Source organism: Pteropus vampyrus, unplaced genomic scaffold, assembly GCF_000151845.1.
Source record: "Pteropus vampyrus isolate Shadow unplaced genomic scaffold, Pvam_2.0 Scaffold454, whole genome shotgun sequence".
Classification (NCBI taxonomy): Eukaryota; Metazoa; Chordata; class Mammalia; order Chiroptera; family Pteropodidae; genus Pteropus; species Pteropus vampyrus.
This window is the reverse complement of record NW_011889235.1, coordinates 52,376-73,708: the sequence shown is the minus strand read 5'-3', so window position 1 is coordinate 73,708 and position 21,333 is coordinate 52,376. Positions and strand designations below refer to the sequence as shown.

At 50.8% G+C, this 21,333-nt stretch overlaps 1 protein-coding gene and 1 long non-coding RNA gene across 2 annotated transcripts in view; one reads left to right on the top strand and one right to left on the bottom strand.

Annotated features, from left to right (window-relative positions):
- The first annotated feature begins 2,530 nt into the window (after window positions 1–2,530).
- On the top strand, window positions 2,531–3,697 carry LOC111732405. The gene is made up of 3 exons (XR_002777539.1): window positions 2,531–2,702; window positions 3,367–3,487; window positions 3,570–3,697. It is a non-coding gene; the product is annotated as an uncharacterized LOC111732405 (long non-coding RNA).
- A 2,587-nt stretch (window positions 3,698–6,284) lies between these two features.
- Window positions 6,285–21,333, bottom strand: part of BTBD16 (BTB domain containing 16) — a 38,683-nt gene continuing 23,634 nt past the window's right edge. Inside the window, exons 10-15 of the mRNA XM_023524262.1 lie at window positions 12,659–12,881; window positions 11,730–11,812; window positions 10,106–10,183; window positions 8,963–9,061; window positions 7,404–7,586; window positions 6,285–6,353 (exon numbers count right to left, since the gene is read on the bottom strand). Of these exons, the coding sequence (XP_023380030.1) occupies window positions 6,285–6,353; window positions 7,404–7,586; window positions 8,963–9,061; window positions 10,106–10,183; window positions 11,730–11,812; window positions 12,659–12,881 (735 nt within the window). The remainder of the gene's footprint in view (window positions 6,354–7,403; window positions 7,587–8,962; window positions 9,062–10,105; window positions 10,184–11,729; window positions 11,813–12,658; window positions 12,882–21,333) is intronic.

The window sequence follows — 21,333 nt, the reverse complement described above, 5'->3', positions numbered from 1 at the left end:
TATGTAGACACGTGTCTTCACTTCTCTTGGGCACGTACCTGCTGAAATGGCTGGATCAGATGGTTACTCTGTGTTTCATTGTTCAAGGAATTTCCAGACTTTTCCCAAGGGCTGCGCCATGTCGCGTTCCCACCAGCGGTGTGTGAGAGGTTTCTCTACCCAAACCCGTTTTGATTCCACTCCTACCTCAGCTCTCAGACTAAGTGTCACTTCCTTGGGGAGCCGCTCCCTGGGCCTCGACCGGCTTCTATGCTTTATGCTGCCAAAGAACTGTGCTCCCTCTGGCATTTGCAGTACAATTATTCCATCCACACTGTCTTTCTCCACGTGGTAGGCTCCATGACAGTGAGGCCTGTCTCGTTCACCTTTAAAACCCTAACCCAAGCCTGTCCTACAGCAGCAGCCCACTCGAAGTCTGTGGAATAAATGAATGAGTCAGAGAAGGAAAGCAGAGTCCCAAAGAGGCGATGGGAGCCTTCTGTCCTATATCCACCCTGTCCCATACGGTAGCCACTAGCCACGTGTGGCCACTGCGTACTGAGATATGGTCAATGCCACTGAGAAATTCAGTTGTTCATCTTATTTCATTTTAATTTACTTGGATTTAAATAACCATCGGCGCAGGTAGAAGGAGCAGAGTGATATCAGGACCCCTGCTACAGAACTGAGTGTTCTCCCCTGGCGTTAGAATCTTCCTTTCCCCCTGCAGTCCTGGCAGATGTGTGGGGCGGCTGCAGGCTGAGCCGCAGGCATGGCCGGCCACTGCTGCTTCACTGCTTCTGGCTTTGTGGAGAGGCCGAGAGGACGGGTTTGCTGGAGGGTCTCCAAAATTAGAAGGGTCAGCCCTCGTTCCATGGTGAGTTCCTTGCACTTATGGCTATTTACATTCAAATGCATTAAAATGAACCAAAATTAAAAACTCAATTTCTCAGTCACACTAGCCACATTTCAAGTGCTCAGTGGCCACACAGAGCTGGTGGCTACTGTGTGGGACAGCGTGGATATAGGACACGTCCACCATTGCAGTTCTTTTGGACAGCACTGTCCCTGAGGTTTCCCTCACGGAGGTTTCTCCCCTCTCCGTCTCCTCCAGGAGAATCTGCCCTCCCCGTTCCCAGCTCTCAAAGCCTTAGGGCCTGTGAGTCAGGCTCTACTGCCTTCTATACCAGTCCCCTGTGTGCAAATGGGATGTAAGACTTTCCCCACCCAGTCCCTGGGGAGTCCGCCCCCGTGCCCAGCTCTTCCCCTTCTCATCCTAGACTTATAAGGCCAAAAACTTCCTCTCTCCTCTCTGGTCCTATAGACACACCAGTTGCCTGGATGCAAAACCCTCTAAAGAGGAGAGGTGAAAAAAAAGTACCTCTCACTCTTCCCAATTCATTCTCACTCTGATGAACCTGTAGGAAAACAAGATAGTTCATTTTTCACCCTTCTCTCTCCTCCTTCTGGCTCATAGTTTTGACCATTTGCTTCTGTTCTTCTCAACTCATGGAGTTAGAGGACTCAATGACGCAGCTAGAAAGTCTACCAAGAGTACCCAGGTCGGCCTGCCCGTTTGGCACAGGGGGAAGCAGGCCCAGAGAAGTGAAGACTTCCCACGATCGCACGGCATCTATCCTGACCTTCAAGGACTAAGGGACGCCAAGCAGCGAGGGAGAAGCAAGAATAAATTGTATGAGGCGCCTACTACACCTCAGGTGCTTTATAATCGCATGTCAGCTGATTTACTACGTATCACAGGTTTTACTGCCGATTTCAGTTTGGATTCGGAGGCTCAAGAGGTTAGGTGACTTGCCTAAGACCACACAGTAGGGAGCAGAGCTAGGACTCCGACCCTTGTCTGCCCCACTTCAGGACCCAAGAGTCGCTGTGCACAGCACGAGCTCTGGGCCATCTGGGTTGGAGGGAGAGGCGGGTGATGGGAGGGGCACACAGGGAGAAGTCATGTACGTGGCACAGAAGGTGTCATGCTGACCAGCCCTCATGGTCGCCGCTTTGGACATTGTTGACTGTAGGGTTTTAAATTCTAGCCGAAGACATTTTCACTTGTAAGAAGAGCTTGTCAGGATCTTAGCATTTTTCTCCCGTAACTTATGCTTCTCAACTTCAGAGATTTTTGTGACGTCGACACTGTGAGTGTTCGAATAACTCAGCCTCACCTGGAAGGTACAAAAGTTCTCTCTCAAACGTGAGCAAGGAGGCGGCAGGACCACCCCCTGCTGCAAAATGACCTTTTATGTCGCTCCTTTCTGCCACCGAAATGCTGGTTCGGGTTTTTCGCGGCAGAGCGCGCCCCCTAGCGGGAAGGGCTGGCCTCCCCGTGTTACAGTGGATGGTTCGCCCACAGGAGAGTGCCTCGTCGAGGTTCTATTTATTTCATATTCTAGGAAATTTGTTTTCAAAAATGAAACCAGCCAGTGTGGTGAGATAGTCAGAGGGTTTTTTTGGTATTGTTGGATTTTTTTTTTTTTTTTGTCACTAAGGAAGACAATCGGATGTGTGGGTTCAGTGGGGAGCTCTGCGGTGGGATGGATGTTTTCAGATTGAGTCCTTTCTGGGTGCAATCGCAGACCTCCTGCTTCAGATTTCCGGGTGTCTCCCACACTGCGAATCAGCCCCTTGCAGCTGGGACCCCGGGACCTGCCTTGGTGCCAGCTCCCACGTGATTCTGGTGAACATAGTCCCAGAGCCTGGAGCTGGAGGTGAGCCTGCTCTCTGCGGTTTGAATTCCACCTGTGCGCCATTTGCCATCAATCCTCCGCCTGTGAGGACTCCGCCCCTCCCCCAAGGCCCATCTATGTGTTACCTCCTCAGTGAGACCACTGTCACCCCGTCCAATCTCCCCGTCGGAATCTAATGATTTCACATGTGACACCCCTGCGCAGTATGGCCCACTGCGCCCCGGATGCTCAGTGCACAGTTCTGTTGAGTGTATAGTAGGTGTTCGATATATTTGAATTAAGCACCCTAAAACGTTTCCCCTCTTCTCAGTGGGTCTTAGAAGGAAACGGAAACACACGGATTCTGGGGGCCAAGCTTTGACCCAGCCCAGTCCCTCTGGCCCCTGCCTCATCCCTTCCTCCTACGCCCCCAGCTTTGGGCTTTTGGACCCTTGGAAGTTTAGTTCCGCTGCTGCTCTGCATGTCTCTGCCTCTCTTGCAAACTCCAGGCGCATATTCCGAATACCTAAGCTAGGCCAGTCTTTCCACTTAGAAAGAGCACAACCATTCATGTTTCAGCGGTGCTTCCCAAAGGCCTCATCTCTCTTGGACGTGTTCAAACTGGTTTTTCAGAAGTTTTTGGTCCTTATCTTCCCTGTCATCCCATGGGACTGGGGTAAATGTCACGAGGCTGCTCTTTTCCTAGAGCCAGTGACGTCAAGCCCTGCATGTCTGCACGGCGGCTGGTCCGTCACGGGGCTGTCCCACACAGCGAGGCCTGCGGTACTCACCGCTCCAAAAGGGACAGGAAGCGACATCCACAGAGGGTAAGAGAAAATTCATTCTTTGAACTTCGCGCAATTTGTCAATTTGGAGGTGAGACAAATATACCAACGCTTTCTTCCCCAGATACCACGCTCCTCTATTACAGAGGCCGCCCCGGTTAACTCTTCTTTGAGAAAAGAAAAAAAAAAAGTCACCTTCCAAGGAAGCAAGCCCTGCATAATCCCGTTTCGAGTGGGAAGGAAACCATGAACGCACCTAAAAATGATTCCCAAAAGTCGCCTGCCAAACTTCTGAGTAGTGGGAGTCCCGGCAGATTGTAGTTTCCTCTTCGTATTCGCTCATTCTCCTTTGACGAGCCTGCGTTATTTTATAGAAGTGACGTTTCATTTTTAAAAAGTGAAACCAGCATGCGTACTCAAAAACACACTGCAGCTCCCTGTGCCAACGTGGCCGGATCTCTTCAACATGACGCAGAATGAAAGAACACAGGCATGAGAGTCCGAGCTGTCTGACTTTGCTTATTAAATATTCAAACTAAATGGCCGAACTAGTTAAGGGCGAGGGCGATGGAAGTCAGGATAGCGCTTACCTTCAAGGGGTAGTGACTGGGGGGCACAAAGTGGGGTGTCTGCGGTGTGGTCTGTGCTGTTTCTGACCTGAGTGCTAGTTATTTGAGTATGTTCACCTTACGGTAAGTCATTGAGCTACATCGTAGATTTTCTGTGTTGCTTTCGATTTTTAAAAATATTTCATTAAAGTCGTATGATCTGGATTATTGAGTATTTTGACCCAAGGTGGGTGCTTCGCTTGCCTCACTCCAGTCCCTGCCATTCGGATGGAATTACTGAGGCCGTATTTTCTAACGATCTACCCCAATGGGCCACATCTGCAAGCTCATCAAAACCCCTTATGTCAGGAATAACTCTAGAAAGCAGAAACTACTCTAGGGATTTCAAACAAAATAAATACAGAGAACCGATTACTCAGATGAAGGAAGAACCAAGAAGGACAATAGAGGAGAACGAGGCAACCCAGGGACTGGCAGCCCTGGGGGCTGGAGGGACGCAGGGACAAAAAATCAGAAGCAGGCTCATCTGACAGGTGCTGGAAACATAGCAGGAAGCTATGGGGTAGAAGCTATGGTGGCAGAGTGATCTGGAGCCATGAAGGAGACACAGCCCCTGCTGGAAAATGCCCTTTGTGGCTGAGAGGGTGAAAAGTCCCTGCTTCTCCTGGTTTCCTGCCCTCTAAGTACTTGTCACCGCTTCCCATTGGCTGGACCAGGCCAGAAGCGAGCTGGTGAGCGAGATGGCACAGGGCTTGCAGGCGGGGGCGAGGATGCGTCTGATAACAGACCCAACGCCCGGCTCCTTTGCTTCAGTTCTCCCACTGGGCTGCCTTCCCCCGGTCTCTCTCTCTCTCCCAGGTCACTCTGCACAGGGCATCGGTCCTCTGCTGGGAAGAGTGATGCTCCATCAAATTCCCAATGACGCTGGATAACACACTGTGGTGGACACACCTTAAGGTGACCCCTAGTATACTCCTCTCCCCTTGGGTGTGGGTGGAACATGTGACTTACTTCTAGCCCAGAGACTATGGGTGATGGCATGTCACTCTCGTGATTATCTTACAAGACTCTTTCTTAGCAGACTGGAGTGAGAGAGACTGGTGCTGGCCTTCGGAATAAACAGCCATGCTTTGAAATGTCTATCTAGAGAGCCATGTAGCAGGGAAGTGCAGGGGGCCTCTCGGGCCTGGGCAGCTTCTCCGAACAGCCAGGAAGCAGCCAGGTCCTCAGACAGCTGCAAGGAAGTGACCTGACGAAAACCTCGTGAGCTCGGACCTGGGTTCTCCCAGTCACGTTTTCAGATGAGAACACAGCTTGGCTGCAGCTAGACTGTAGGCTTGTGAGACCCTGAACAGGGGACTCCTGACCCCCCACTTTTTCGGAATTATTAATTTTTTTTTGTTTTCGGCCCTTGACTTTTGTTCTTTTTTCCCCTTGCATTGGAAACCAATTTTCCAAGTTGGAAGGAAGGTGGTTTCCTTTCTTTTTCCCAACTTCCGGGTTCCATTTAAAAAGGGAGAATGGTAAGTAAAGTAAGTCACTCTGAACTTTATAACTGCTCCCTTCCCATCTATTGTTCTGGCTGAGCTCCAACTGCCAGGGACAATATCCAGGTGTGTTGTTCTGTGCAGCTGGCAGAGACATCATGAAAAAGGAGTGTGTGATGCTCCAAGTAGAGTGTTGTTATTGCTGGTGCTGCCATCGGAGAATCCCCAGGAGCATGAAAAGTTAGGGCAGGACTCAAGGTGCTTTGGGGTCGGTGACGGCAAATGGACTCACAGCTCTGGTGCTTTCCATGCTCAAAAGGCACAGATGTGGGTTGGACGGTCTGAATGTGTCCCCTCAGAATTCACACGTTGATCCTAACCCCGGAAGGTGACGGGAATTAGACTGGGAGGGTGGGGCTCTCACAAATGGGATTAGCGCCCTTGTAAAAGAGGCCTCAGAAAGCCCGCTGGCCCGTTCCACCATGTGCGGACACAGCAGGAAGACGGCCCTCACCAGACACCACCCCGAATCCGCCAGCATCTTGACCTTGGACTTCCAGACCCCAGAACTGTAAGAGAACTGTAAGTAATACGTTTCTGTTGTTTATAAGCCACCCAGTGGCTTAGTCCTGAACGGACTAGAACAATGGGCAAAAGTTCTAATGGGATCATCGCTAACTAGGGAGGTCACCTGAATACTTGAGTAGTCCCCTTAATGCCATTTTATTTCTTTTTAATATAGACCAGTAGAAGAAAAAATTTCATAGATTCTTCTGGAAATAGTCAAGATCCTGGGAAGATGAATGAAAAACTCACGTAGATCGGGTTGCCCACAGTTTGGATTTTCAAGACCTAAAAGATGAAACAAAACAAAATGGAACTTTTAGGATAAACACAATCGCCCTCGGGGAGAGGGACGAGGGAGGCGAGCAGTTATGTAGGGTGTTTGTTCTCAGCTCCAGCTGCACAGCAGAATCACTGAGGGATGGTCTTTAAAATAAAATTTTTTTCAATTTAAAAAAATTTAAGTATAACTTAAATATAATAAAGTGCACACATCTTACAGATACCGCTTTATGAATTTTCACAAGTAAGCCCTCCGGCGTGACCCCCACCCCGGTCGTGTCAAAGAGCATTTCAGGGATGTCAGACTTCTCCTTCAGATCCCATCCTGGTCAACATCCCAGCCTTTCTTACACCCGCCTCTACAAGGGCGCCCGCTATTCTGATTTCTAACACTTTGAAGAATAACTTGGGAAGCTTTATAAAAAAAAATACTGATACCTGGGCCCAACCACAAAAGATCTGGTCTCGTCTGATTGGCACATAGGCCTGGGGACTTTGCAAAGGGCCAGGTGCTTCTGATGTGTGGCCAGGACTGAGAAGTACCCTCTGGTTGAAGGCCAAGTCCCATTCTCCACGGGGCAGCACGGGAGGCCCCAGACCGCCTAGGAGTTCCTCCTAGGGCCACAGACAAGCTCTCCGGCAATTTTTGGATTGCAGCCATCAGGAGCCAGGCCGGGTACCGAATCCGCCTGGATGCCGGCCTGGCCCACGGAGGCAGGTGGGTCGGGCTGTGGGTTTCGGTAGAAGTGACGGGTGACGTCCAGGCAAGAATGGAGGTGGTGGCAGCAAACACACTCCACCAAACCTTTCTCCCTTTGGAAAAACACCCAGCATCTGGTGCGACCCACATCAGTCTGATTCGGGGCACCTCTTCCAGTATCCCTGGCTTTCCATTCCAGGAGGTTTCTCTTTAGCATTATTTGGGGCTGTGATAATCCTTAAGAAACTGAGCAAGCTTCTCCTGCAGGTCACCGGAGAAATGAAGCCAGGCGTTCCCAAAAAGGGGTCCGGGAGAGAAAGCAAAACCGCACGGAAAGAGAAAAGACAAACACTCACGTGGCTTTTGCAGGATGTCTTGACCAACCGAAACTTCTGCATGATTTCGTTTGTCCTGAACTCCTGCCACCTGCCGCCCACCAGGGTCTGCGCTGTGATCTCGTACTTGACCAAGCGTTCCGCCCGCAGGCTGATGAGGCCGTGCTCACAGAGTGAGGAGTCCACGTCGGTGTGCCTTATCCTCTGCAAGGCAGGCAATCTACCTTAGATGGAACTGACACTGGAGTGACCCAGAGTGAGCGAAGCCTGGTCCCTGGCACATCGACCCTCCCGTATAACTATGCAGGGAGCATTTCCCCACGGCTCGTGTCCTGAGCGCCACTGTTGCTGAGTCAGTTGGTATTTGATCCCTGACCATAGGCAAACCACTGGCCAGTGGACTAGGGTTTGGCCAACCCAGAGAAACGCCATTGTATCAAGCTTACTAAATTGGAAGGTCTTCGCTATCGCTTTGCCAGAATTTTAAAACTAACGTAGTATTCATAAGAGCATTTGGACTGGTGTCGTTACATAAAACATCTCTTCCGTCCAGTAAAATCCATTACGTAGGGAAATGTTTAGTCACTGAGGACCAAGGACTGACCCAAGGAAGAGACGTGGCTTGCTCAAGGGCACGTAATGGGGGCGTGGCAAAGTGGGGCCTAAGCTTCAAGTCTCTTCACTTATACATTTATTCATTTATCCATTCATGATATGAACATACTTCCCCTATGTTCCAGGTACTGCGATTAGTGATGATAATAAAAAGTGAATAATGATTGCTCAAGGAGCTTGAAGTCTTGAGACTTAGATAGCAAACCTTCAGTGGAACATAGTGGCCTGTTATCATAGTCGTCATTGTCCATGTCATTACTATGGAGAGCTTTACGTGTCAGGCCCTGTTTCGAGCCCTTCCCACAAATTAACTCATGAATACGCCTGAGAATCCAGTGAGGTTGGTCCTATTACCTTCCCCATCTTGAAGGTCAAGAAACTGGACACGGGGAGATTCGTGGGCTTGCCAAGATCGTACGGCTCACTGGGCAGTGTGACTTCAGACTCTCCGCTCTTGAACACAGTCCCCTCCTGCCTCTTCTAAGAGTCCAGCAGGAGCACGGAGGCAGAGCCATTCACCCTCCCGACTTCTCTGATGTCCTGTCTGCCACCCTGCTTTGCCGCTCTAAACGAGATCGTTCCTTCTCCCTTGTGGGCGCTAACGGTGGCCTCCACGAAGAATGGCCATCTGCAAAGCATCACCCATCGTGTAGAAACTGAAGATGAACTGAGCCCCACACGTGGAGTCAGGGTCTAGAATTAACCCTGGCTTTGCCGAGAGAGGCCACGTGAACGAGAAGACACCGAGTTTTGAGGTTCTCATTTGATCAACGGGTTGACCACAGCAACCTCACAAAAATCAAGTGACATCACATCTATGAGCACGGTTAGCACCAGCCTTACAACACGTTCCACATTAGTCGTTAACTAATGATGAACCAATCATCGTTAATTTAGTGTGAATTAGCTCTGAATCTAAAAGGCTGTTTCAGAGACACACCTCTCCTGTGCTTTGTCCTGCTTACCTGCATGTAAAAACTATAAGAGGTAGTGTCATTTTTGATTCCCTTTATCTCAAAGAAGAATCCATATATAGCAATCATTTTTGAATGAGTCGTATATTCCTAAATTGGGAAAGATAAACAACAAAGTGACAGGGGAAAAAAATCATTGGCATTGAAAAGCAGGACGACATGGCAAAATCAATTCTAGTTACAACAAAAGTGACTAATTTGGCAACTGATTTAAAACAATTTTAGCCTCGGAAGCATAGGAAAAGCCAAATTGTAGTGACTTCACAAGTCTTACAGTTTAGCGTTCAGTGACGATCTTGGGGAAACAATGAGTTAGGCACGATCTTAGATGACCTGTCACCCGTAGGCTTGGAAGGAGAGCATTTTGCTCCAGTGTGAAAGGCCTAAGAGACACTCCATGCTCATGGCGTTGCCAGTGTCCTGCCCCTGTGGTCTGCAGTCTGTCTCTGCAAGCAAGGGGGTGGACCCAGCGCATCCAGGCCTGACCCAGGCAGAATCTCTGATGATAGATTCAGGGTCCCAGGGCCCTGAAACATGAATTCTTTTTGAAATCACTACTGGGCTGGCTTTAAAGACATTGGAGGAAATCAGTGATTTCTCAGAGAATTGTGCCTATCACAGGGAAGGCAGGGGCAGCCTCCAGCCCAGACACTCCCATGGTGACCGAACCACCAGACGCCGTGCGGCCGAGCTCCCCAACCCAGTGTTGCTTTGGTTCTGGTGCTCATCAGAACTGCCGCCCAGAGTAGGTTCAGCCTCGTAACCGCAAACTCAGGCTTGGAGTGGTTTCTGTCATCGGGCAGTGGGCATCTCTCGATGTTTGTGGGGAAAAGAACGACCCACTCACCCCAGTTTGCCCAGGCCTTTCCTGCTTTTAGAATGGGAAGTCCTGTGTCCCAGGGAAGTGCCTCCATCCCCGGAAAATCAGAACGGCGAGGAGAACGTGGAGGTGTGCAACAGCTTTCTGAGCGGCCAGTCCTAGGCCCTGTCTTGATAATTTCTTCGGGTGGAGAAGAGATGCCTGTGGCTACCTCTTCTGCCCTGGCCTTCCTGCCAGAAGTGACCGTATGAAGGTCCTTAGCCAAGTGCAGGCGGGGACTGCTCTTCCCCTTGCTCAGAACCCGTGATCAGTACCTGGTTGAACATCAGCCCGAATCTCATGGCCTGGGTGGCGAGGTCGTTCAAGTAGGTCATGTCACCCCCGTTCTCCAGCTGAAGGGAAACACACACAGCTTACTGGCAGCCTGACCCCAGGCATCACCCTCACATCGGCCCACTGATCCACACGACCCCACAGTCTGTCTGGGGACCCTACTCTCGGCCATCCGGCCAGTCTGCAGGGTTTATTGAAATCCTCCGTGGTGCCAGGTTCCATGCTCGTTGCTTTCAGAGGATGCTTTTCAGAGAAGAGAAGTTCCTGGGGAAGCACGCTGACCGGGAGGCAGAGAACGATCACAGCCTTGCAGTCAAGAGCTGGGGGCTCCACGTGCGGGCTGGGATTTCAGGGGGGTGACATTGGCAACTGGGGGCAAGAGGAAGGAAGTGGGCAGGGTTGGACGGACATGAAGAGGGCAGTGGGGACTTCCTGAGGTGTCCGGCTCCGAGGTCATCGTCCCCTGCCCCGCTCTGTGCTGTGACAGCACAGATCTGAGTTCCGCGGCAGAGACGCCCGGTTCCACGGAGCCCTCATCTACCGCGGGGCCGCTGAGCTCCGTGCTTTGCCCATTACAAGAGGTATTTGTTGAGCCGAATTGAATTTTAACGGGTGACTCATAAATCGTCACAACTCAAACACTGCCCTACTTCATCGCTAAAAATGCAAAACTGGAAACACATAAAAGTACGACAGTTTGCACCGACAATTCACAAAGGGAGAAATGCCACATGGAAAAATATTCCTAGTGACCAGTAATAAAAGGAAAGCATGATTAAAAATGAGATGCCGTTGTTCGCTTCTCAATGAACAAAAGTGATCTGAAATGGAAAGGCCACGTTGCTGGACACGTACTAAATGAGGCACTCTCATTTATCACAGGGGAGAGTATTTGGTCCCAAACTTGTTAACATAAATTAAGAATAATTTGGGCCAGTATCTTCGACTCTTGAAAATATTCTATAAGAAAATAATTCCATGTAGAGTAAAATAAACCATGATGTACAAATTTGTTCTCCATACAGTCATTCATAATAGCTAACAATCAGAAACACTGTCAAACTGTCAATTTTCTGCAACGAAGGAATGGCAAAGTAGCATTGGTCATAGACTATCTGGTGGAAGAGTTTGCAGCCACTAAAAATGGTGTTAGGAAGCCCATTTAATTAAGTGTATTTAAAAGAAAAGGGAGAAAGGCAATAAAATGCAATGAGATGTTAGCAGTGGTTATCTGTGGGTGGTGAGTTTGAGGGTACGAGTTTCTTTCAATTTCTCTGCATGAAAAAAATGGTTTCAGTAATAAGCCTGTGACATTTGTGTCTGACGGGGACTCGGTTGGAAGGGCGGTGTGGCTGGTGCTCCCCGACCCCAACTAACTCTCCAGGTCAACAGGATAGATGCTCTAAGCACCTGCCTTTCCAAGTCTGGGCCCCCTTCCTCCTCCCCTTCCCAGGCTTGGCTCGCCCCACATCCCCTGGCGGAGAATCCAGATATCTCCACCTCAAAGGCCCAGAGGTTTCAAATGCAAAACACATCTCCGGAAAAAGCAAAGTCAGAAAGGCAATACGTTTTGCTAACTGTTTCCTTGCTGAGCTGGCCACTCACTGCGTGGTAATGGTTGGCTTTAACCCGGACCAGCCAGGATGCAGGGAAGAAGTTAATGTGCTTTAACTCCTCCAGATCCTTGCCTTGGAAGAAACACAAAGGGAACAGGTTTATGGATTTATTCCTAAGAGAATCGTGGAAATCTCACTCACAGAGAGGAAAAGGAGGAAGTCAGAGGCTGAGAACGGTAGGGCCCCTGGAACCAGAAGGTGTGTGGGGCCCAAACGGGACATTACGAGCACCTCCCCCAAAGCTTCCCTGCCCCCGACCCCTGCAATGCTGCCCTAGGAGGGCAGGTTGGGATCAGATAATCAGTGTCTTTGGAGTGTCTAGGAGCAACTTGAACAAAGCTGTCTGGGCTCCATCATCTGTCCCTGGGTTTTAGAGCTACTAGGTTTATCTGGATAACTGGAAATGGCTTTGAAAAAGTTCTCAAATGTCCTTTTAGATGCAGAGATCTCACTGGGCGGCCTGCTGGGCTGCCCGAAACACAGTCTCCAGTATTTCCCTCTTCTTTCCAAGTCACTCCCCACCCCCCTCGCCCCCGGGTCCAGAGGTCCAGAGTATGAGGTTGGGGGAGCTCAAGTCTGGCACACAATCCCAGACTTTTCTCCCGAACCAGCAGACGAGTGACTGAGAGGAGATGCTGCTCTGAGAAGCAGGGCACTTGATGAGACAGCAATAATGCAGCCTCTGGCAGCTGGGTGCTCCTTCAAAGCCGACAGGCCCCTCCCACCCATCGCACATCACAGAAGCTCTGCTTATAGCCATGTGATGGACAAATAAACTGAGACAAGGCAGTGACTTTCCCAAAGTCGCACAGCTCGGAAGTGGACAATATCAGAGCTCAGCTGATTCCTTGGGAAACATCTGGTGGGGCAGGTCCCCCACAGCCTTCCGTGGACACACTCACAGGGGTTGGGGCTTACCTTTGGTGATGCCGTGCAGACGTAGGCAAAGGAAGAGTGACATCAAGCTGTGTCCCACATCTCGCTCCAGAAAGGAACACTTCTTGGGGAAGCTTAGCAGAGGCACAAAGGGGAATAAAAGGCCTTCAGGACACTCCTTCCTAGAAGGAGCTAGGGCTAGTGAAAGCCACATCAGAAGGACCAGCGCTTTCACCGGCCAGGCGTAGACGGCGCCTGGTTCTCCCTGGATGGGGGAGGAGGACGGAAGAGGGAAGCGGCTGGATGACCTTTGTGAGGGACGACTCTGGGGATCACAATGAGACCAGTCGTTCTGTTCCCCTTGCCAGCTACTGCCGAGCCCTGTACATAGCGGGCGCCCAACAAGTGCTTATTAAAAATCCCCGACGAACTCATGTTACTTTACAGAGGATTTCGAGACACAGTGTCTCACTTGAATCTCACGAACTTCCCTATGGCAAGTATCATCGGCTCCACTTTACGGATGAAAAAACAATGGCTCAGGTAGGACTTGAACCCGGGACTTCTGATGCCTCCTCTACACATGCTGCCTTTTGAATAAGTGGCCAACTAAGGCACTTCGGGAGCCCTTTCTGAGTGGGTAAGTGGCTTCGGCGGCTGGTTTCACGACCGGGTCTGCGACAGTCGGTGTTGATGCAGAGCCCCAGTGAGTTTCCACGTGGCCGAAGGTCAGGGCTGGGAAGAGACCAGATTCCCCTCGAGCAGACATGTATGCACAGACACATACCCCCGGCTCTGGGTGAGAAACAACTCGCTTCATAACATGGTCACTTTTCACATATGGGGACAACGGAGGATAATTTTTCCAAGTCCCTTCGGAAACTCAAAGTCATTCCCTCAAGGCAGATCCTGTGGGAGACCAGCCAAGGGCACTTTTAGATTATTTTTCCATGAATCAAGAGTGATGTCCACATCACACTCTGTGCTGGCAAGACTGGACACACCGCTGGCCCTGCCTATGTGTCCCGACTCTGCTGGGGGTGACTGTGGACCTGTCCCAGGGACCATATGTTTTCCTAATATCTGGGAATTCCTGGGCTTCTCTAAGTCCTCTGCACGTCAGTGGTCCCCAGAGATAGGTTTAGGGGTGCTGAGGAGTTACGGGAGGGGAGAGGCGCGCAGAGGCAAATGAGTTGATTCAAGTCAATGATTATTTATTAGAAGGACGGTCTCTGGTTTATTAGGTGCCTGTCTCTGGGAGTGGACAGATCCAGCGTCAGTAAAGCCAGGCTGATACTCTCAGGAGTACAGTGCTGTTGATTCTGGAACCGGCCCTCCGTCGGGCAGGCCAGGTGGGACAGGCTAGCGGGCTGCCCCCGAGAAGTGAGTTTGCAGAGCTGCAGGTTACACACAGTTTCAGCCCAGGAGAGAAAGGGTTTCTCCTCCAACTCTGCAGCTGGGTGGGGAGGCTGCTGGGTGAGCAGGAGGGAGCCCGTGAGAGGTACTCTGACCCGATGGACCACTAGCCAGGACCTCACCAGATGGAACTCCTCTCCGGAGGATTCAGGAAGAGCTCTGAGATGAGCGATTGGCCTTTACGAGCCCTCTGGGCCACAACGAAGTGGCACTGATGGTGTCTGACTTGGAGAACTCACGAGTCAGCTAGTCCGTCATCCGGCCATGCATGCTTCAGGTCCCTGAGCTTGGGCCCTGGAGTTAGACAGACCAAGCTCCAGTCCCGGCCCCACCGGCCATCAGTTATGGGACTGAGTCTCCATCAACTTCAGTCTCCTCTGTCAAGTGGGGACAATAGCCACATGTGCCTGCCCGAGTATTTGAGAGGAGTCAAGGTGACGATGCTCATGAGGAGCCTGGCACAGCTGCTGGGACCCAGTGACTCCTCGGTACCCCATGATTACCACCATTGCCCTCTCGTGCCAGGAAAAGTGATCTGGACTCAAGCTGGTCGAGGTCATGGAATTGCTGTTGGTGGCATTCGTTATCACTGCCGCTCTCTAAACCACCTGGGCCAAGGGCCACCTCAAAGGAAGAAAATGGTGGCCTCCACTGCTGATTTTCTAACATTTCAAAGCATCTGAGGGGTGTGGTCTACCCTCTTGAACCAGTCGGTGTAACCCCGGCCCTAGAGCCCGGCAAGATCAACTGTGATGGAGCCGATCTCCACCCAGGTCTCCCAAGTCCAGCCCCGTGTGCTTGCCATCATACCTGGCTCCTCTCAACTGTCTGGGCGCACAGACATCTGCTCCACCCATGACGAGTACATTCACCCAAAGTCACCTAAAGTGGGAGGAGGCTGGCTGCTAAGTTGGGGGACCTCTCTGCGTGGCTTTGCCAGCAGAAACAAAGGCTGGCACAGCTTCCCCTGGCACTGAGCTTTGTCTGTAAAAATCTCCTTTGGATTTAGCACTTTTTGGGGACAAACTTCCGGCCATGGTCTCTGCCTCCTAAAGTTCACTGAGAAACTTTGAGGCATGACCCCTTAAGGGAGGATTGTTCACAGGTCCTTGATACTAAAAGACACATCTGGGTTGGCCCTGGGTCCTGCTCTCAGGCCCTAGGGACAAATTCCTCCTGAACGGACAGAGGCCCTGAAAAGGCAGTGCCCATGGCAAGACTCCTCCCACTGCACAGACTGTAAGCTGAGAGATGCTCCGAGCCACAACCTTCCTGCTTCCTCCACTGTTTACCCTTTCTGCACAGTCTCAGACTCGGGTCTTCATCAGCCCCAGCCCTGCAAACGTTAGCCTTAAAATACAGAAGCTCCTCGACTTACGATGAGGTCACGTCCTGATAAACCCATCGTCAGTTGAAAATATTAAGTGGAAAATGCATTTAATCCACCTAACCCGCAGTTAGCTTAGCAGAGACCACAGTAAACGGGCTCAGAACACTCACGTCAGCTACAGCTGGACGAAATCATCTCTCCGCCCTCACCCAGCCCAACAGGAGCATCGCACTGCACATCACTAGCCAGGGAGAGGATCAAAATTCAAAGTTCAAAGTAAGGTTCCTACTGAAAGCGTATCACCGTCACACTGTTATAAAGTTGAAAAATCGTAAGTCGAAACCATCAAAAGTTGGAGACCACACGTATACACCTGGGAATCCTGACACCTGCTACGACCTAGATGAAACTTGAGGGCTTTCTGCTAAGTGAAATAAGCCAGGCACAAAGGGACAAATACTGTGTGATTCCACTTGCCTGAAGTCCCTAGAGCAGTCAGAGTCATAGAGACAGAAAGTGGAGTGGAGGTTCCCGGGGGCTGGGGGCGGGCCGTGGGGAGTTGTCATTTAAGGGGTGTAGTGTTTGGTGGTGAGGGTAACCAGCAATGCGGATGTAGTTAATGCCATTGAACTGTACACGTAAAAATGATCGAAATGGTCAATTTTATGTTATGGATCCTTTACCATGATAAAAAAGAATTAGGGTGAAAAATTACTTAGGGTTAAACAATTTATGTGAAAATATCTGAACTCATACATTTTAAGGCGAAGTTTAAAAAAAAATACACATTTGGGGACAACAACTCATGATAAGGAAGGAATACGGGTTTTTTTCAAACGTAGCTCAGTGTGGAAGACTCGGGCATCTTCTTAAACCCAAGAACCGGGAATGGTCACCGTGTTCAAGAGCTGTGCTGGACTTTTCTCTGAGTCGGAGCGTACTGATACACTGGTCCTGATAAGCAGGAGTTGTTAATCATCGTGCCTAAAGGTTAGGTTCTCGCCCAAAGTCTTACAGCCGATAAATGGCAGAGTTGGACTCAGCCTCAGGGTTGTCAGCTTCAAACATACACACACATGCGCACACACAGACCAGGCTATTCCGTGCTGATTTTCCCATGCTCGTGGGGTCCTGTCTGCTTCTCCAGGCTTATGTGTCAGGCCAAATCCTATCAGACATTCTGGAGACCCAGTTCCACGTCATCCTGACTATGAAATTGAAGATGGGTCCACCTTCGCCCAAAGGCAGAGCTGGGTCTAGAAATCCTGTCTAAGGATAACTGCCCCGCCCTCTGAAGCGTCTCCCGCATCCAGACACTTTAACTCCTGTGTTCCATCCATGTCTCCACTTCCCTTGGAAGCCGACATTCTGGGGCTGCCCAGTACGGGTAGAAAGCCAAGAAGCCGCGTGAGGAAAGTGCCAAGTGCATAAAGAATAGGAATTGATGATATTTAGGACCCTCGCAAAGAAGGGAGAATCAGATTCTAGGGAGCCAGCCTAAAGGGGGTTGGGGCAGTGCTGGTCAGAGCAGCCAGAGAAGAAATGAGACAGTAAGAAACACAACAGTCAAGCAACGAGAAACCCCAACTGTCCTCAAATACATCAGCCTCCCTGCATAGGGCTGGGGCAGTGATCTGGAGAGAGAACGATTTAATGGTCCTTATGCCCATGACTCATGGGGGATTTCAAAATGAATGTTCTGGTAAAGAGATCAGCGTTGTCATGCCAAGGTGCCTAGTTTCACGATGACTCTGTGGCCGCATCTGCAAATGCCATCCATTAATCACATGGCCTCTGCCCATCCTGGCACATGGCATCATAGTGTTTCCCTTGAGACATCGGCGGGTTCCGGCGCCAAGGGTGGCTCCCCTCGCGCAGTATATGGGGGAAGGTGGCGCCGGGTTTGTCAGGCTGGTGCACACTGCACAGCCCGCGCGTGTCCTTGTTCTCTCCGCAGAGAGAGGCTCAGAAGAGGAAACCATTCGCTGTGTCGGTGAGATGCTGGAAGGCTTCCTGGAGGCGTCCTTGGCCAGCTCCATAAAGGCTGGGTCAGACCTGGACAGGGCACGGGAAGGGGGAGACTCCTGCAGGGGTCGGGGAAATCTAGAAGTCGGCGTCGCATGGAAAGTGGCTCCACTACTTTCAATAACCGCCTTCCGGTGTGGCTGTGAGCCCATCGCTGGGACCCGCCTTTGCGGTGTCTGAGAGGGACCCATTTAACGACGGATAAATCAACTGGGGACCAGAACTGAAGGTCCGTTAATGTCTTGCTCTCACCTCTGAGATCTCTGGGAGAGGCAGGGACTGAGACGGGGCATCTCGTGAGGGGGCCGGTCAAGCTCTGCTCCTTGGTCAGGGTGCTGCTCAAACAGGCGGGTGCACTTGTGGAAATTCACTGCTGTTTACGTAAGGTTGGTGTGCTTTTCCGTATATACTTTATACTTTGATTAAAAATACTCTTAAAAAAGTGAGAATTTGCCTGCCTCTGGCTCTTCTCCAGTTGATGAGTTTTTATGGTATTCCTGGACTTCTCAGACTGCTAAGTGGAATGAAGTGATGACATTTCCTCCACGGACCAAGGCAACAGCTTTGCTTTTTTTTTTTTTTTCTCCTACAAGGAAATCTTAAATTTAATTCTAGACAGCTTGTTTGTTTTTCCAAAATAACCACTGCCAAGAAAACAGGCTGTGGGTGCCGAGGGGCGTGTGTATGTGTGTACGTGTGTGTTTACTTCCTGTGTTGATGTACTTGGACAGCAATGAAAATAAGCTCGAAGATGCTCCTGAACACCTGGCCAGGTAGAGAAACTGCCCCTTCGACTTTCCCTGGCACGCGGTACATGTTCACAAAACAGTCATTGAATGAATGATTGGAAAAAAAGAAATCAATGAATAGAAGAGAATGGGAGAGTAGAAAAGCTTGGACTTATTCGCAGGAGGAGTCAACTATTCAAACTCTTAGTCTGTCTTCTGGATGCTGCTCAGACAGCTGGAAAAAGGGGCATTTGATTGGTTTTACTCACTTACTGCTCTAAACCCTTTTCAGATGCTGGGCCAGCCGGGGCCACGCGCCTCATTCCTTGTGGGTCACAGGGCTGGTTATCTAACATTTGTGTGGCTTGTCCCTCTGCCTCCACATTATGGAAATACAGTCCCATTTTGGAAGTTCCCATATTGTTATGGCCTGAACATGTCCACTCTGGCGGCTGCTCCCCCGCCCTGGACGGAGCTCGAAAACCACCCTGTCATTTAAATTATTTCATCGATAGAGGCAACTTTACAAATTGGGCCAAACAGTCAGCTTCTCGGTTCTCATTCCCAAGCCTGTGTACCCTGTCTCCCAGGGGGTCCGCTCCTCTGCCCCAGCTTGAAATGCTCCTAGCATGTCCCTGTCAGTGGCCACAGATTAGCCAACCTCTTTGGCTTCACTGAACTGTGTAGATCACCTTTTCTGGTGACCCAATTCTGCCCCCGGCTGATCGTGACTTCCTGAGGGCTCCGTTCTCCACTCCTGGGAGCTCAGGTGTCTTCTTGCAGCCCTGGCTTCGGGCCACCAGCCCCCCGGGCCAACAACTTCAAAGCCCTGCACTGCTGCTGATCAGCCCTGGGAATCCTCAGGAAGAAATGGCAAACAGGGAACAGGGCGGTGCCGCCAGGGTCTGCTGCCGCATCCGGGTGGATGTCAATAACCTGCCTATCGAGACGTTATTTCTCACCAAGCCTAGAGACAGAAAGCCGTAGAACGCTTCCCAGTCTAGTGCACCAAACAGGCACCACCTATCAACAAAAACGGAAATCTGTCTGTGGTCCCTATTACTTCAAGTTGCTGCAGACATATTGTTTTCCGAATCTCGCACCAGCCCACTCAGATCCACTTCTCTGAGGGTAACCAACCCACATGAAAATGTCTGATGGAATCTCGTTACTTCATATGCTATTATTATGTGTCCAGCACGGAGCCAGGCGAGCTTCCTGTAAGCTGCTCGTGATGTCCCTGGGGAGGCAGGACACGGACCCACACCAAGCGGTCCAGAAGGAACTGGGTAGAGAGGCTGAGAAGAGCAGGCAGAGCACCGGGGTGGAGGAAGCAGGAGCATTAGGCTAAGGAGCCTGGGGACTCAGGGACACCATTTGGGAGGTGGAGGCCATTGACGAGGGTGCCCCTTCTCAGTACCGTCGGTCTGGAGCAGAGGAATGAGCTGGGATGGGGGGAGGACCAGCCACGATCCTACAAACGAGCCACGCTGCCCTCAAAGTTGGGAGAAGATGGGGCCGCTGCAGCGCAAGGGCGTCTGAGGTCCAGACTGTCCCATTTTTCCTCCTGAAGGACACAAAACCTGCTGAAGGGAGGGGAGGTAGATGGAGCAAGGGAGGGAGCCGGGGTAGGCGCGCAGGCGGCCTGTCACTCCTGCCGTGTGGTCACTGAACCTGGGGCCCAGGTAGGAGACATTGTCAGCATGCCTAGGTGGGAACAGTGAGATGACCCGGAAACATGCAGATGGTTTCCGGAGAGGCCACGTGGAGGGGCGAGGCTGGCGGTCGAAATAGAATTCGCATGGAGGAGGGGCCTGGTGAGAACCGCTCGCCTGTGAGGGGGGCCTTCGAGACCCCAGCCCAGGAAGGCCGAGGAAACCCCACCTTCAGTGGAGGGGGCCAAACACTTCAGACCTCTTGTTCCTGCTTGTGCCTCTCACCTTAAAAACACGGTTCCCATGAATCGCCCGCATTCTAGCTCGTTTCCCATCTCCTGGTCCCGTACATTTTCAGTCTGAGCGCCAACCTGCAGCCCAACAGCGCTTTTCCTGCTGTGTATGACTCGTAGGAAAAAGTGTCTCCAGGGTTATTGAAAGTGTAGGGGGGAAAGGATTAAAACACTTGGGTTTGAAGCAAATTAAATAGAAACGAAGCAAAGTGCATATCATTCTGGCACTGAATATCACTTTCCTCAAATAATGAGACAGAAAAAAATGGTCTCTTTGGCTAACATGGCACACAGATGTTCCAGGAAAAGATCGAGTGCTTCAGAACGATGCAAGCAAAACTCGGCTTATGCGGGTCCACGTGCCGTTGAATACGTGGATGATGCGTTTATCTGCTAAACGCACATGTGAGAAGAAACGGAGCCTCCTGCTTCCTTGAACATCCTTATCCTGCTTGGAGGCCCCCATTCCTGCTGACGTGGGGGACAGAAGCATCGACCCGACGTGGAAGGCATTGCCACCAGTCACTTCCTGTCTACGGCAGAGCTTCTGAGGGCCATCTGGGACTGCCTTTGGCTACGGAGCCACCACACTCCACAGCCAGCGTGGGGGACGTGAGCATATTTCACACGGTTTTAATAGAGGCTCAGGAGGCACAAAGTGGAGCCCATAAACTATTGCTTTCACACTCACCCCCACCCCGCTCCTGGCCACATGCTGCCCCAGCTGATACGGCTCATGGGGGCACTTTTGATAGTCAGAAAGTGCTCACAGGCAGAGGGGGACACAGGGAGGGGAAGAAATGTACCGCAAGGCTGTATTAGAAGTAATTAGCTAACAACACCACCGAACCTAGAAGCAGGCTCGGGCTCTTTCTGACCACCGTGCCCAGGAAGCTGCCACTAAACGAGCTGGAATGGCAAGGAGAGGAATCCTATCTGTCGTTCTAGGAACGGGCAGTAGAGCATCTTGGGATTCAGACGGTCGGGGTTCAAGTCAGACTCCACCCTTTATCACTTGCATGACCTCTGGTAAGGCATTCCATCTCTGCCTCAGCTCCCCCATACGGAGAATGGGAATAATGACACCAGCCCCTGGGTATTATGCAGATTCGATGAGATTGCAAATAGACAGTGCTGGTCGGAATTACTGCATCTAGTTAGCATAATTAAACGGAGCCCATTATTATATCGCCATTGTTATTTTTTACTTAAATGTTGAGATATACAACTTTTAGAATTTATAAGTTTAGAGTATAAGAAACGAGATAAA